General features: G+C 42.7%; 1 protein-coding gene across 1 annotated transcript in view; it reads right to left on the reverse strand.

Annotated features, from left to right (window-relative positions):
* LOC306936960 (myosin-4-like) overlaps window positions 1–6,751 on the reverse strand; it is a gene marked incomplete at its 5' end in the record, with an annotated part of 28,408 nt that extends 21,657 nt beyond the window's left edge. The window contains 9 exons of the mRNA XM_079520627.1: window positions 47–150; window positions 2,798–2,896; window positions 2,998–3,061; window positions 3,661–3,753; window positions 3,884–3,995; window positions 4,610–4,637; window positions 5,049–5,205; window positions 5,790–5,933; window positions 6,548–6,751. Coding sequence (XP_079376753.1) covers window positions 47–150; window positions 2,798–2,896; window positions 2,998–3,061; window positions 3,661–3,753; window positions 3,884–3,995; window positions 4,610–4,637; window positions 5,049–5,205; window positions 5,790–5,933; window positions 6,548–6,751 — 1,005 coding nt within the window. The remainder of the gene's footprint in view (window positions 1–46; window positions 151–2,797; window positions 2,897–2,997; window positions 3,062–3,660; window positions 3,754–3,883; window positions 3,996–4,609; window positions 4,638–5,048; window positions 5,206–5,789; window positions 5,934–6,547) is intronic.
* Window positions 6,752–11,464: the final 4,713 nt, after the last annotated feature.

Consider the following 11,464-nt stretch of genomic DNA (forward strand, 5'->3'; position numbering starts at 1 on the left):
GATATCAGACACACCACGCCAGCACATTTCGCTGAGTCAAACTCACATCAGTGGCCATCAACTCCTCCGCATCATTTATACTCTTCACAGCGATTTCCCCGTGACTGATAAAGGCAAAGTCATAGGGGTTGGTGGTGATGAGAAGCATATCTGAAATCAACACAATCACGTCATATTCAAGTTAATTGAATCTTCATTCATGTGAGTGAAAGAGGCAGGCTTGAGACTGAAGTTCAGGGTCCATTCGGGTTTCATGTTACACTCTCAAGAGTGATTACCTCGAACCACCTCAAGGACCACTGGTGGTCCCCAGAGTGACCACTGGTTGAAAACCACAGGTGTAGAGAGAAAAAAGAACAGACAGAAGTAATCCATAATCTTGTGCAATTTGGCCAGGTTGACGGTGATTTATATATTATTTTTTTTGCGGCTTACGCCTTTTATTGGTTTTTTGAAGGGTGACAGGAAACGGGAGAGAGATGGGGGAAGACATGCAGTAAAGGCCGTGTCGGGCTCGGGAGTCGAACCCGCGGCACACTGCGACTGGATTACCAGTCGGGTGCCCAGACGGTTACGCCACCGCCTGGGCCTTGTCCTCTAGTCTTGTCCTCGCTCCTCGTCCATGTCGCCGTCCATGTTTCACGTCGTTGTCAAACTGGATCGAACCTTTACGCGAGTCAGAGGAATCTGATTTAAAGCCATCATGCACCTCCGCATGACAGAAGAACCTTATGTTCCTGTTATACGGGGACATGGACTCATTGATGCGGACGTCCTCGGGCAGCAAGCCGCACGTCTTCAGTCTCTTCGCCTCCTTCAGGTTGTACTTGAGGATGACCGAGCCATGGCCCTCGTTCCCAGCCGGACCCAGCCTCACCAGGATGATATCCGTGGGGTCGATGCACACCTTCAAGCGCAGCTGGCCGTCGATGCACACCTTCTTGCGCAGCCGATTGCCGATGTGGCAACTGCGCGTTTCCCTGTCGGAGCATGCCGCCTCCAGATAGCAGTCGCCCAACATCTTGACCACCTGGGCGTACACCGTACGCTTGTCCTCGAGGTTCAGCTCTTCCCTCTCGCACTCGCGCTTCATCCATCTCTTCTCGCACGCGTTCTCCTTCTTACCTCCTTTACCTTTGTTCTTAAGCATGTTGTCGTCTATCATATGTCGTCTATACACCTATGGGATTTAAACTACTGTCTCCGACTTCAACGATGAAAACTAATTACTGACCTGTTGCCCTGACCTTTTTATAGGCTGAGCACAGCTGTGGTGTGATGTCACACACAAACAAACCTTTGCAATGACAACACAGATTAGGCAATAGCCTAAGCCTAAGTGATTGAAACTTGAAAGTAAAGTACTTAAGAGACACTTCACTCCTTTCATTGTCAATGGCAAATATGAGACGTGTGGGGACAAAAGTTGTATATAGGAGGGGCTGGCGCCCCTCAAAAGTTCTGAACTATCCCAGATGTAATCCCAGATGTAATGCCTCATCTCCTACAACTCCAAGAGCTAGTCAGGTCCCAAGTTCAAATATGATTATTTTGGGGAGTTGCGGCCTGAAAAGGTTGAGAACCTTTGGGGTAGTTAATGTTGTAGGCCTATTAATAATCAAATCAGTAAAACAGGTGACTGCTAGGGTAAAGCAGGAGTCACTATGGTCTAATTAGTTGGTTGGTAGGGTAAAACAGGTGGTTGCTAGGGTAAATAGGCAGTTGCTAGGATATACTATGCTGTTGCTATAGGGTAAAAATGTTGGTTACTCACGTATTAGGACAATTTCAGTCAATAGAAAAAAGGAGTTATTTTTTTCGATGAATGTATCATGGTTACAATGGAGCAAGAAGTTACAATGGGTTTGTATAGGTAGGGGGCGGGGCAGCAAAAAGGAATATCAAATATGTAAATACTGAATGGAGCAACATAAAAAACTGTCTGGGGTGTTCACATAACCCTGAGTAGATGATAAAATAGCCTCGGAGGTCTTTTTAAGTGAAATATCCCTTTAAGTGTCCTTGGGTGATCTGTGTCAGTGGGTGACCTGAAAGGCACTCACTGTATAAATAATGTTTTATGATGTGCATTTAAGGAGGAACAACCTCACATGTACTGTAGAGAAGAGATGGTTATATAACAAATAAAAACAATAAAAGAAAAACCTGATATTCAAAATCTCCAAATCTGAGGCCATGGTTCTCAGCAGGAAACCGATGGATTGGGCAGTCCCGGTAGGGAATGAGACATTACCCCAGGTGAATAAGGAGTTTAAGAATCTCGGGGTCTTGTTCACGAGTGAGGGGAGGACGGCCTAGAGGAGATCAGCCAGAGAACGGCAGCAGCAGTGGCGGTATTGCAATGCAGTCACTGTACTGCACTGAAAAGAGAGCTGAGAACGAATGCAAAGCTCTCTGTCTACCGAGCAATCTTTGTTCTATACTCTCACCTATGGTCATTAAAGCTGCTATAAGCAATAATATCCCGCCCGGCCACGGACCACCGGCCGTCTCCGGCGGACCTTTTTTGTATTCAGACAGCCAGCAATGAGTATTTAGTCTCTGTGACACATAATTAATTTCATTTTTATAGCGCTTTTCCATGTGCTCAAAGCGCTTTACAATGGTTCATTCATTCATACATTGGGAGGTGAAGTGGCGAACAGTTGACGCCAGTGTCCTCACTTCCCACATTCACACACCAATGGTGGCAAGCTCACACCGACCGACTCACTGGAGGCAATGTAGGGAGAGAGAGAGAGAGAGAGAGAGAGAGAGAGAGAGAGAGAGAGATTACCAATAAGTTCAGGCTTCTTGTTGCAAGTAAGTTGATAAAAGATATGATAGCTCCTCTCAGCTCCCAACTGAAATGTCACTCTGGACTTCTCCAACAGATCTTTCAAAGACACAAGAAAGTATATCAACAAATTATAAGAACATGCCAGCATTATTTCAATTAGCATGGAGATGATCAATTTACGTGAAAGCAAAACTTACATGTTTCAATATCTGAAGATGCCAGTTTGCCAGTTGCACCAAAGTGTATTCGGATGAATTTGCCCTATTCAACAGAAGCACATCTTACTGACCATGTTATAAAAAACAAGAAAAACATTTTAGTGTACAATCATAACAAGAGAGAGGCAACACTCTCTGTCTACCAAGCAATCTTTGGTCCTACCTACGTCCTAGGTCCCACCTATGGTCATGAAGTGTGGGTCATGATGACCGAATGAATAAGGTTGCGAATAAAAGGGGCCAAAATGAGTTTTCTTCGACGAGTGGCTGGCATCTCCCTTAAAGATAGGGTGAGAAGTTCAGTCACACAAGAGAGACTCGAGTAGAGTTGCTGCTTCTTCGCCTGGAAAGGAGACAGCTTAGGTGGTTCGGGCATCTGGTTAGGATGCCTCTCGGGCTTCTCCCTAGGCAGGTCCTTGAGGCACGTCCCACTGGGAGGAGACCCCGGGGCGCAGTTGGAGGAAACACATTGACTCACTGGCCTTGGAACGTCTTGGGATCCCCCAGGAGGAAGTCACTAATGTTGATCTGGAGAGGGAAGTCTGGAACACTCTGGTGGAGCTGTTGCCCCCGCGACCCGACTACGGATAAGCGGTTGAAGATGGATGGATGGATGGATGGTAACATTTTATGCAGACTTACAAAGCGAGAAGAGTTGTCATTCCTCGCAGTCTTGGCATTCCCAAAAGCCTCCAGCAGAGGGTTGGCCTGGATGATTTGATCCTCCAGGGTCCCCTGGTTCAAGAACAACACAGTAAAATCTTTCTTGCAAACTGATGTATCCAGACTTAAATAACACTCTGTATGTCTGCATAGACATAAACTGTACTGCTACTCATTCAGACGTCAGCCGAAGTGAGCCCACCTTCATTTTGCTTGCCGTCTCTTTTTTCTTGTCTCCAGACACTGTCGCGATTGTCGCGAAGTACTGAATGACCCGTTTGGTGTTCACAGTCTTCCCCGCTCCAGATTCCCCACTATAAGCATGAAAGAATACATTTCAACTTAACCTTTGGCTGTTGTTACATAACAGATAATCTAATTAAATCAATTATAATACCGTAACAAAGGCTGAAAACCTTTATGTCCCAAACAGTTACTTTTCAGGAAATAGGGAATTCCAATGGATAGTTATCATCTAGTCACAAGCTCTTGTTACAACCTTAACCACTTTCAACCCTGCCGGCATCCCTATTTTGAGTCATCATAGGTACCCATTCTGGGCGGGAACCCCTTTTGGTGTTTTACCCCCTCAGGCCGGGAACCCATTTGGGGTTCTGTACAGTATGTACAGTATTCAAAAAATGTTAAAAAAAAATTGATGCTGCTATATAGGATTTAGAGGCGTTTTTAGAATCGGCCTCAGGCCTAAATGGGTTCAAATAAAATCAGAAAATAGTGGAAATAGCAGATATGCAAGCTCACAACATGTCGCATCACAATGCATTGTGGATCGCCTATTCTTGCTACATTTGCACAACATTGTCATGACAATTTAAAATAGGGCTTTAATTTATATGAAATATGGAGATAGACATATAGCGACCATGTTGTTGAAAATCTTTATTGGGAACATAATAATTGTACTTACGTGATAAGTATAGACTGATTTACACGATCTGTCAAAAGAAAGATTAGGTTGTGACATATTGTGACTATGAAACCAAAATACCTACAGTTGGGTGCCACCGATATTGTCCCTTATCATTTGACCCATTTAGGCCTGACCTCAATTTTTTTTTAAATCCTTCTAAATCCTCCAGTTTTCTGAAATAAATATTTTCACGATTTTTCAAAAATAGCAGACCTACAAAGCTCGTAGCGCGCCACTTGGTGGCGCGCTATGAGCTTGTAGATCTGCTATTTTTCAATAGCTAAATTATAATGTTTAAAACACCAAAAGGGGTTCCCGCCCAAAATGGGTTAACTGTCCTTTTGCGCAGATCACGCAAACCTCAGCAAAAAGAAAAGGACAATATCGATGGCCTCCAACTGTACAGTATACTGGAAATTGGTGGATATGTACGTACCAGTAAGCATGAGCTGATATGCATTATCAGACAGAGCAAAGATGTGAGGAGGAACCTCCATCCTCTTCTTCCCTCGGTAGGCCTGGACCACCTCTGGGTTGTAGACTGGGAGCCACTTGTAGGGGTTCACAGTCACACAGAACAGCCCAGAGTAGGTCTAGTTGACGGGGAAGGCAAGTTAACCTCTTAAACCCTGGCATCACATGTCGTGGCCATGTCAATAATATAGGCAGAAATGTGAATGTAAATGTTGTGAGTAGGGTTGTCCCAATCCGATCACGTGATTGGAAATCAGGGACGATCGCGTCATTTTCAAATGATCGGATCGGGGGCAAAAAAACATGATCGGGATATCCATAGTATCAATATTATATCCATATCATCATGATATTAAACTGGATATTGTCTGTGATTTTGGATATTACTATTGTGATATGGCATAAGTGTTGGCAGATACTCAATCAAATGATCATCAGATCAAAGAAACATGATCGGGACAGCCCTAGTTGTGAGCTATAGATGCATGTAGACAGGAAAGGTAGGTGCATTTCTCAGGTATAAGAAATGCAATTGCAAATCACTGACTTCACCCGCCCAAGTGTACAGGAACAATTCAACTTTTCCCTTACAAAAGCCGTAATGTCAGGCCATCATGTACAGCAGTGTACGTGTCAAATAAGGCCTATACTGCTGGTTGAAGTAAAACTGTACAACTGTCCCGGTGCTCCCTGAATGACTTACATAGATCATCCATGCTGAATAGCGCTCTTTGAGGTTGAACAGGACCGCTGGCTCATGGAGGTGGGTCATCATAGCCATATCCTCAATTTTATCATACTTGGGTGGGTTGAAGGGGAGGACTTGGTCCTCCTTCACCGTTACCGTCTAGGAGGGAAGCAAAAACATGGTCGTCTTTTATGTTAAGATGAAGCAATAACTATCATGGGAAGCATACGAGCATTGGTTCGACATGCGTCCGCACCTCGAACTAGCGCCTGCTCCCGTGCTTGCGGTTATGGTTAGGTTAGGGTTTGAGGTGGGTTGTTGTGTTTCGGACCAATGACTCGTCGGACCAAACACATGCACTCAACTATCATACTGCACACAATGTGTAAAGATTATCATGTGCACAGCAGCAGTGGTTAATTCTCAAATGTTTTCACGTCAAGGACCCCCAAATTGATATTATTATTATATTATTATAGTATAGCCTGCTAGGCTGTGTGTGGACCCCAATCTAAAAATAATTTGTGTTGTGATGACATTTTCAAAATCATCCACGTTTATTCAAAGATATCCAATCTACAAGATTGGCTATTTTTTTTTAATAGCCATGAAGTAAAACAAATAGCAAAATAAATTTAGCTGGGGAACCCCCTTGGGGGATTCTTGAGGAACCCCCTCAAGAATCCCTGGGGGGCACACATGGTGTGACACATCATGAACGTTCAGATATAGAATAACCAACATTCTGCATCCACTACAGACTGCAGGCCTACCCTGTCATCCTGAGTCTTGACAGTGACTTTTCCGTCCTCCTGGCTCAGGACCTCTGCCTTCACATACAGCTCTTTTTCATCGCTGATGAAGCATGCCGCTTTGCTGTCAAAGGGACGAGACTGCGCCTCAATCCTCTCCTTCTCTGACTTACGCAGGTATTGGGCGGCTGGCCCGAAAATGGCCATTTCCCCGTCTGTGCTCATTTTCTATTCCTGTGTCAAAGATGGAAGAATCATCATCATCATCATCATCATCTTCTTTTTGTTTTACTTCACTTATATATAGTGGACATCTGGCATGATTGAACTCACCTACTTGCACCAGACAAAATATCAATATCACCAAAGTGGCCTAGCCGTTTGAATCGTCCAAACCTGTCTGGGTAATTTGTGTTACAACGACAAAACACTTACAAATACACACACACTTAATCCTAACCATGACATAAAATACATTGCATCGTGATAGACACCGTCACCATACATTGTGAGTGCTGTGCAGACTTACCTACAGTAGTTGATTTGGCTGGGCTTGTTGTAGAGGCCCTTTTTATATTGTGTCATTGTCCTAGGTGCAAATCCTTCTCCCTTTACATGGGCACGTAGTGGTTAAGCTGCTATGTGAACCTATTGCACATCATGGATAAGTTAATTAGTACAAGGTGCCATACAGAACTATATTTAGCATCCAACACCGTAAAATGTCATGTTTTGAGTCAGTACAGTCCATGCCAGGAATGCTGCCATGCATATTTAAATTGTCATATTCAAGCCGAGCAAACACAATGAACAGTTTTCTTAAATACTTTTTTTCTGAGGCACGGTAAAGGCAGATTTGCAATATAAACCGTTTGAATTGTTCAGAACAACCCCCCCAAAAATGCCATATTTTCCACTGATACCAGTGAAATATTGTATATCAAAAGCCACTTCCACATACTGCAATTTTTCCAACAATTAAATATGTAATATACTTACCAACTATTATAAATGGAGGAATGTTAGCCATATACAGTATGCAAGTTAGCTAACCATACAGTTTGATTTCAAATCCTGCAAATTCAAACTTAGCAGAACATACTAGATGCAGTAGTTTATTCAAACAAGATCTATACAATCTCATCAGAGACAATTCAGTAGTCCGTATGTAGAGCTGTGCATCTCCAAACTAAGCTGGCTAAATATTCCCCTTGATGGAACTTGTTGTGAAAGCCTTTGCAACAGCTATTTCGGTAGATAAAGAAAACTAACATGATTAGTGTCCGGACACGAACGGCCTGACAACCTTTAGAAGGGGATTTGAAGAGGATTGATTATATTCTTTTTAAGGGATTATTGCGACCAGCTGGGACGGAAATACCGGCCATCAAAGCCTGAGTGGGATAGAGTTGTTTTAACAATGAGAACATGGCGTCAGTCCAATCCAAACAGTACTTATAATATGATATACTGCACTCCGTTGTGGTCATCTATGAGAAAGTCCTGTAATCCCCAACTTCAAATGGACCCCACATAAAATACGTAAAAATAAATAAACTGAGCAATTTGTGTCCTTTGTTTAGTCATCATTTTGGTAAATACTTTGGATGAATTCCATATCCTTTGACAGTACTGAGTGCAACATCATAACAAGGTGAGGGATGAAAGGCCAGGGGTTTGGCACCAGGGTTTTGATTTAACTTTGATAGCTCAATTCTAGACAGACCACAGCTTGTCCTATAAAAAATGTAAATTGAAATGAATTGTAATTGTATGTCCTTGTTTGTATTTCAAATTAGGTAGATGGAGATAGAGATATAAAGAAATTCACAGCTAAATCCTCCCGACACCCAACATTTCCCATACTCAAGGCTGGTCTGATGTCAGGAATGGGAGTAGTATTATCTTGCTGATAATTGACCGCACCGGCACTCAGGAATACAGGGATACTTTTAGTGTATATCATCAATTCAATATACATTTAATCATCTCCACCAGGGTGACAGGCAGGAATTATGTCTTCACTTACAGCAATGCTGTAAGAATATTGGGGAGTCTGGATGTAAAATGCTAACATCCATTTATGAAGTCAATACATCTATGTATTGCTGACAAAATACTTATAGAGCTCATATTTCACATAGATGTTTTTACGGGTAGTCATTTTAATTAAAAGTATACGTACTGTAACTGTCTACTATATACAATACAACACAAATACAGGAAAAACAACAGACAACCCAAGAGAAAATAAATCAAAATAAGTTGTAAAGTAATGGATGGATAATAATGATGCATGTTAAAAAAAAATTGCAAATGTTTAGCTGCTGGGAACATGAATATTGGAACAATGGAATGAATACCGTATTCCAACATAGAACCATGCACGTTTGTTTTTGATTGATTGATTGATTGAAATATTTATTAACAGTTTGCAGAATTACAGTACATTTCAAGCACAAACTCAATACAAAGACTGTTAACTGTGAGTGGACGACCCAATTAAGCATTACACTTGTTTACAAGAGGGTCCACCATGTTCAATTCATCAAAACATTTAGAGACGTACAAATAGACACTTCTATATAGTCAGAACAGAACAGGAATTCATCATAAAGGAGGTAAAAAGGGAAAAGAAACATATACAGTGAGGGAAAAGGGGTGGGCAGGGTGGAATCAGATTTTACGGATGGTGGCATAGGAGCGAAAATAATTTAGTCCCTTGTTTGTGCCGAATCTAGGTTGTACATGGTTCGTTGCACTCCCTCTGGTGTTGTGGGTGTGGACTTCGTTAACATTAAGGAAGTATCTAGACAGGTACATGAGTATCTTGGTGGTGTGGTGATTGGGTTTTGTAGTGCCCATTCCCTGTGGTGTACAGATATGCGATAGTCTGTCAGTTGACCATGTGCTGTGGCCAGAGAAGTCAAACACAGAAGTTCTAGATATTGCCTCTTATGTTACTACCAATCTGGGAAAAAAAACAACACTGTCTCGAGACTATTGTCGTGGAATTCTGGATCAATCAGCCAATCAGCACAGGGCAGAAATCATATATTATATTATATAGTATATAAATGGTTATATATAGCTGCCAACAAGAACGCTGTAACATAAACTATTAATTAGGCTTAGTGGAGACATCTAGGCTAGGCCCATACAGCTACAAATATGATGTATTATAGCCTACAAGTATCATAAGTGATGGCAAAATGCAAAGGTCAGATATAATCAACCATATGATTTCTTCCTCACTATGTTACTACTGATGTTTCAATTGGTAGCTCTCCTACATAGTCTGATGGCAATAAGTGAATGCTATGGTCCCTGAACCTGAAGCTAGGCCTGCAGCCCCTAACGGCTGCCTCTTGCCAAACCGGCCAGCAGTGGAAGTATGCTTAGACCAGGGTTTCACAAAGTGGGTGCTGCAATGTTCTCTGGAATCAACGTTTCTATTGAGAAGACATTTTAATTTACAGTATGTACAGTATGTACAGTAACGGTTCACTGCGGTAGGTGTCAAATTAAATGAACATAAAGGCCACACCCTAGCAATACAAATCTAAAGGGAGACATGTTATATCGCCTTCACCTTTAGTGTCATTACATTCAATTTTTAAACAAATTAAATGCCACTTTCAGCATAGCATTGTCCAAGTGTGTGGTAGAATTATTTTTTTATTAAAAACTGTATGTTAGTCTGCACGTTTGCAGACAAAGATACATTACTGTATCTGTCAGGCAAGCAGATTTTATATTTTCTGTTGCATTACTGCAAATGATGCCTTTCACAACTTCCACTAGAGTGCACTGCAGTAACCTATAACTACAACAAGAATACCGGTATTACTAAAGTTAGGTTGTATTAGGAAGTTGCAAGAACTGCCACGGTTTATCACCATTATCTAAAATTAGGAGTACAAATTGTATGTTACATTCTATCCAATTATCATGGCAAATTATTTTATTTCATTTTTAATAAACTACTGGTATACTCAAACCAACTTGCTGCTTGCTCAAACACTTCATTCACAAGCCCAAATCAATCAATCAAGTAAATTTAAGAATTAAGATACACATACTGTACTTGAGAAAATTTAATATTTGTGATTATTCTCAAGAGCTCCCCCTATAACTAAAAAACAAAAAAATACATCGCATAGATGCACCTGGGACGTATTCTCACTTCTCAGTGATGTATCCTGAGGTCAACGGGGTTTCGGGTCTTCCAACATCATACCCCTCACTCAGGCGACCCAGCCGGGGTGATCAAGTCCCGACTTACGTCCCAGTAGCTACCCTCAATCAGTCCCACTAGGGCAAAACCAGGGCCACACATTGCACACAATCTGTTGGAACTACTCCAGAACTACTCTGCCAGGGCTGGGAGGTACACTTCTGGCGCATGGAAGGACTAGGCTATGTGGGTTGTCTCCTGTCCGGGCCCCTCCTACGTCTCACCAGGTCCACTCCTGCTCTCACCAGGGACCTGTGCGTTGCACCAGAGTCCCAGCACCAGACACTTCATTCAGGAGTGGTGGGCAATGGTTCTGCAGGGAAATGGTGCTGCGGCTCCGCTTGCTGCTTGCATGGCCCTCCTAAGGGCCTCACAGAGGGCTGTTGGGCTTCCTCCTCACAGGGGACACAGGCTGGGGCGCTAACCCATACTGCTCACCCGGGTGCCGTCTACATTCCGGCTGTCACCCGTCTCTCTGGTGGTCACCAGACTATACCTGCTACCTGGTTGTCAGTCTATTCCCATGAGTCCCCCAATTCTATACCCTGGTCCACCCAAAAAAGATTTCAACCACTTTAAATCTGGAATCCCTATTTTGGGCATGGATTATTGGGTGAAACATTAACATCTTGCAAAGAGTGGTCACTGGCAGTGGTGTTTTAATGACGTTGCGTGCACGCGCGCACGTGCACGCGTGTGCA

The sequence above is a fragment of the Electrona antarctica genome, assembly GCF_951216825.1.
Source record: "Electrona antarctica genome assembly, chromosome: 14".
NCBI lineage: Eukaryota > Metazoa > Chordata > Actinopteri > Myctophiformes > Myctophidae > Electrona > Electrona antarctica.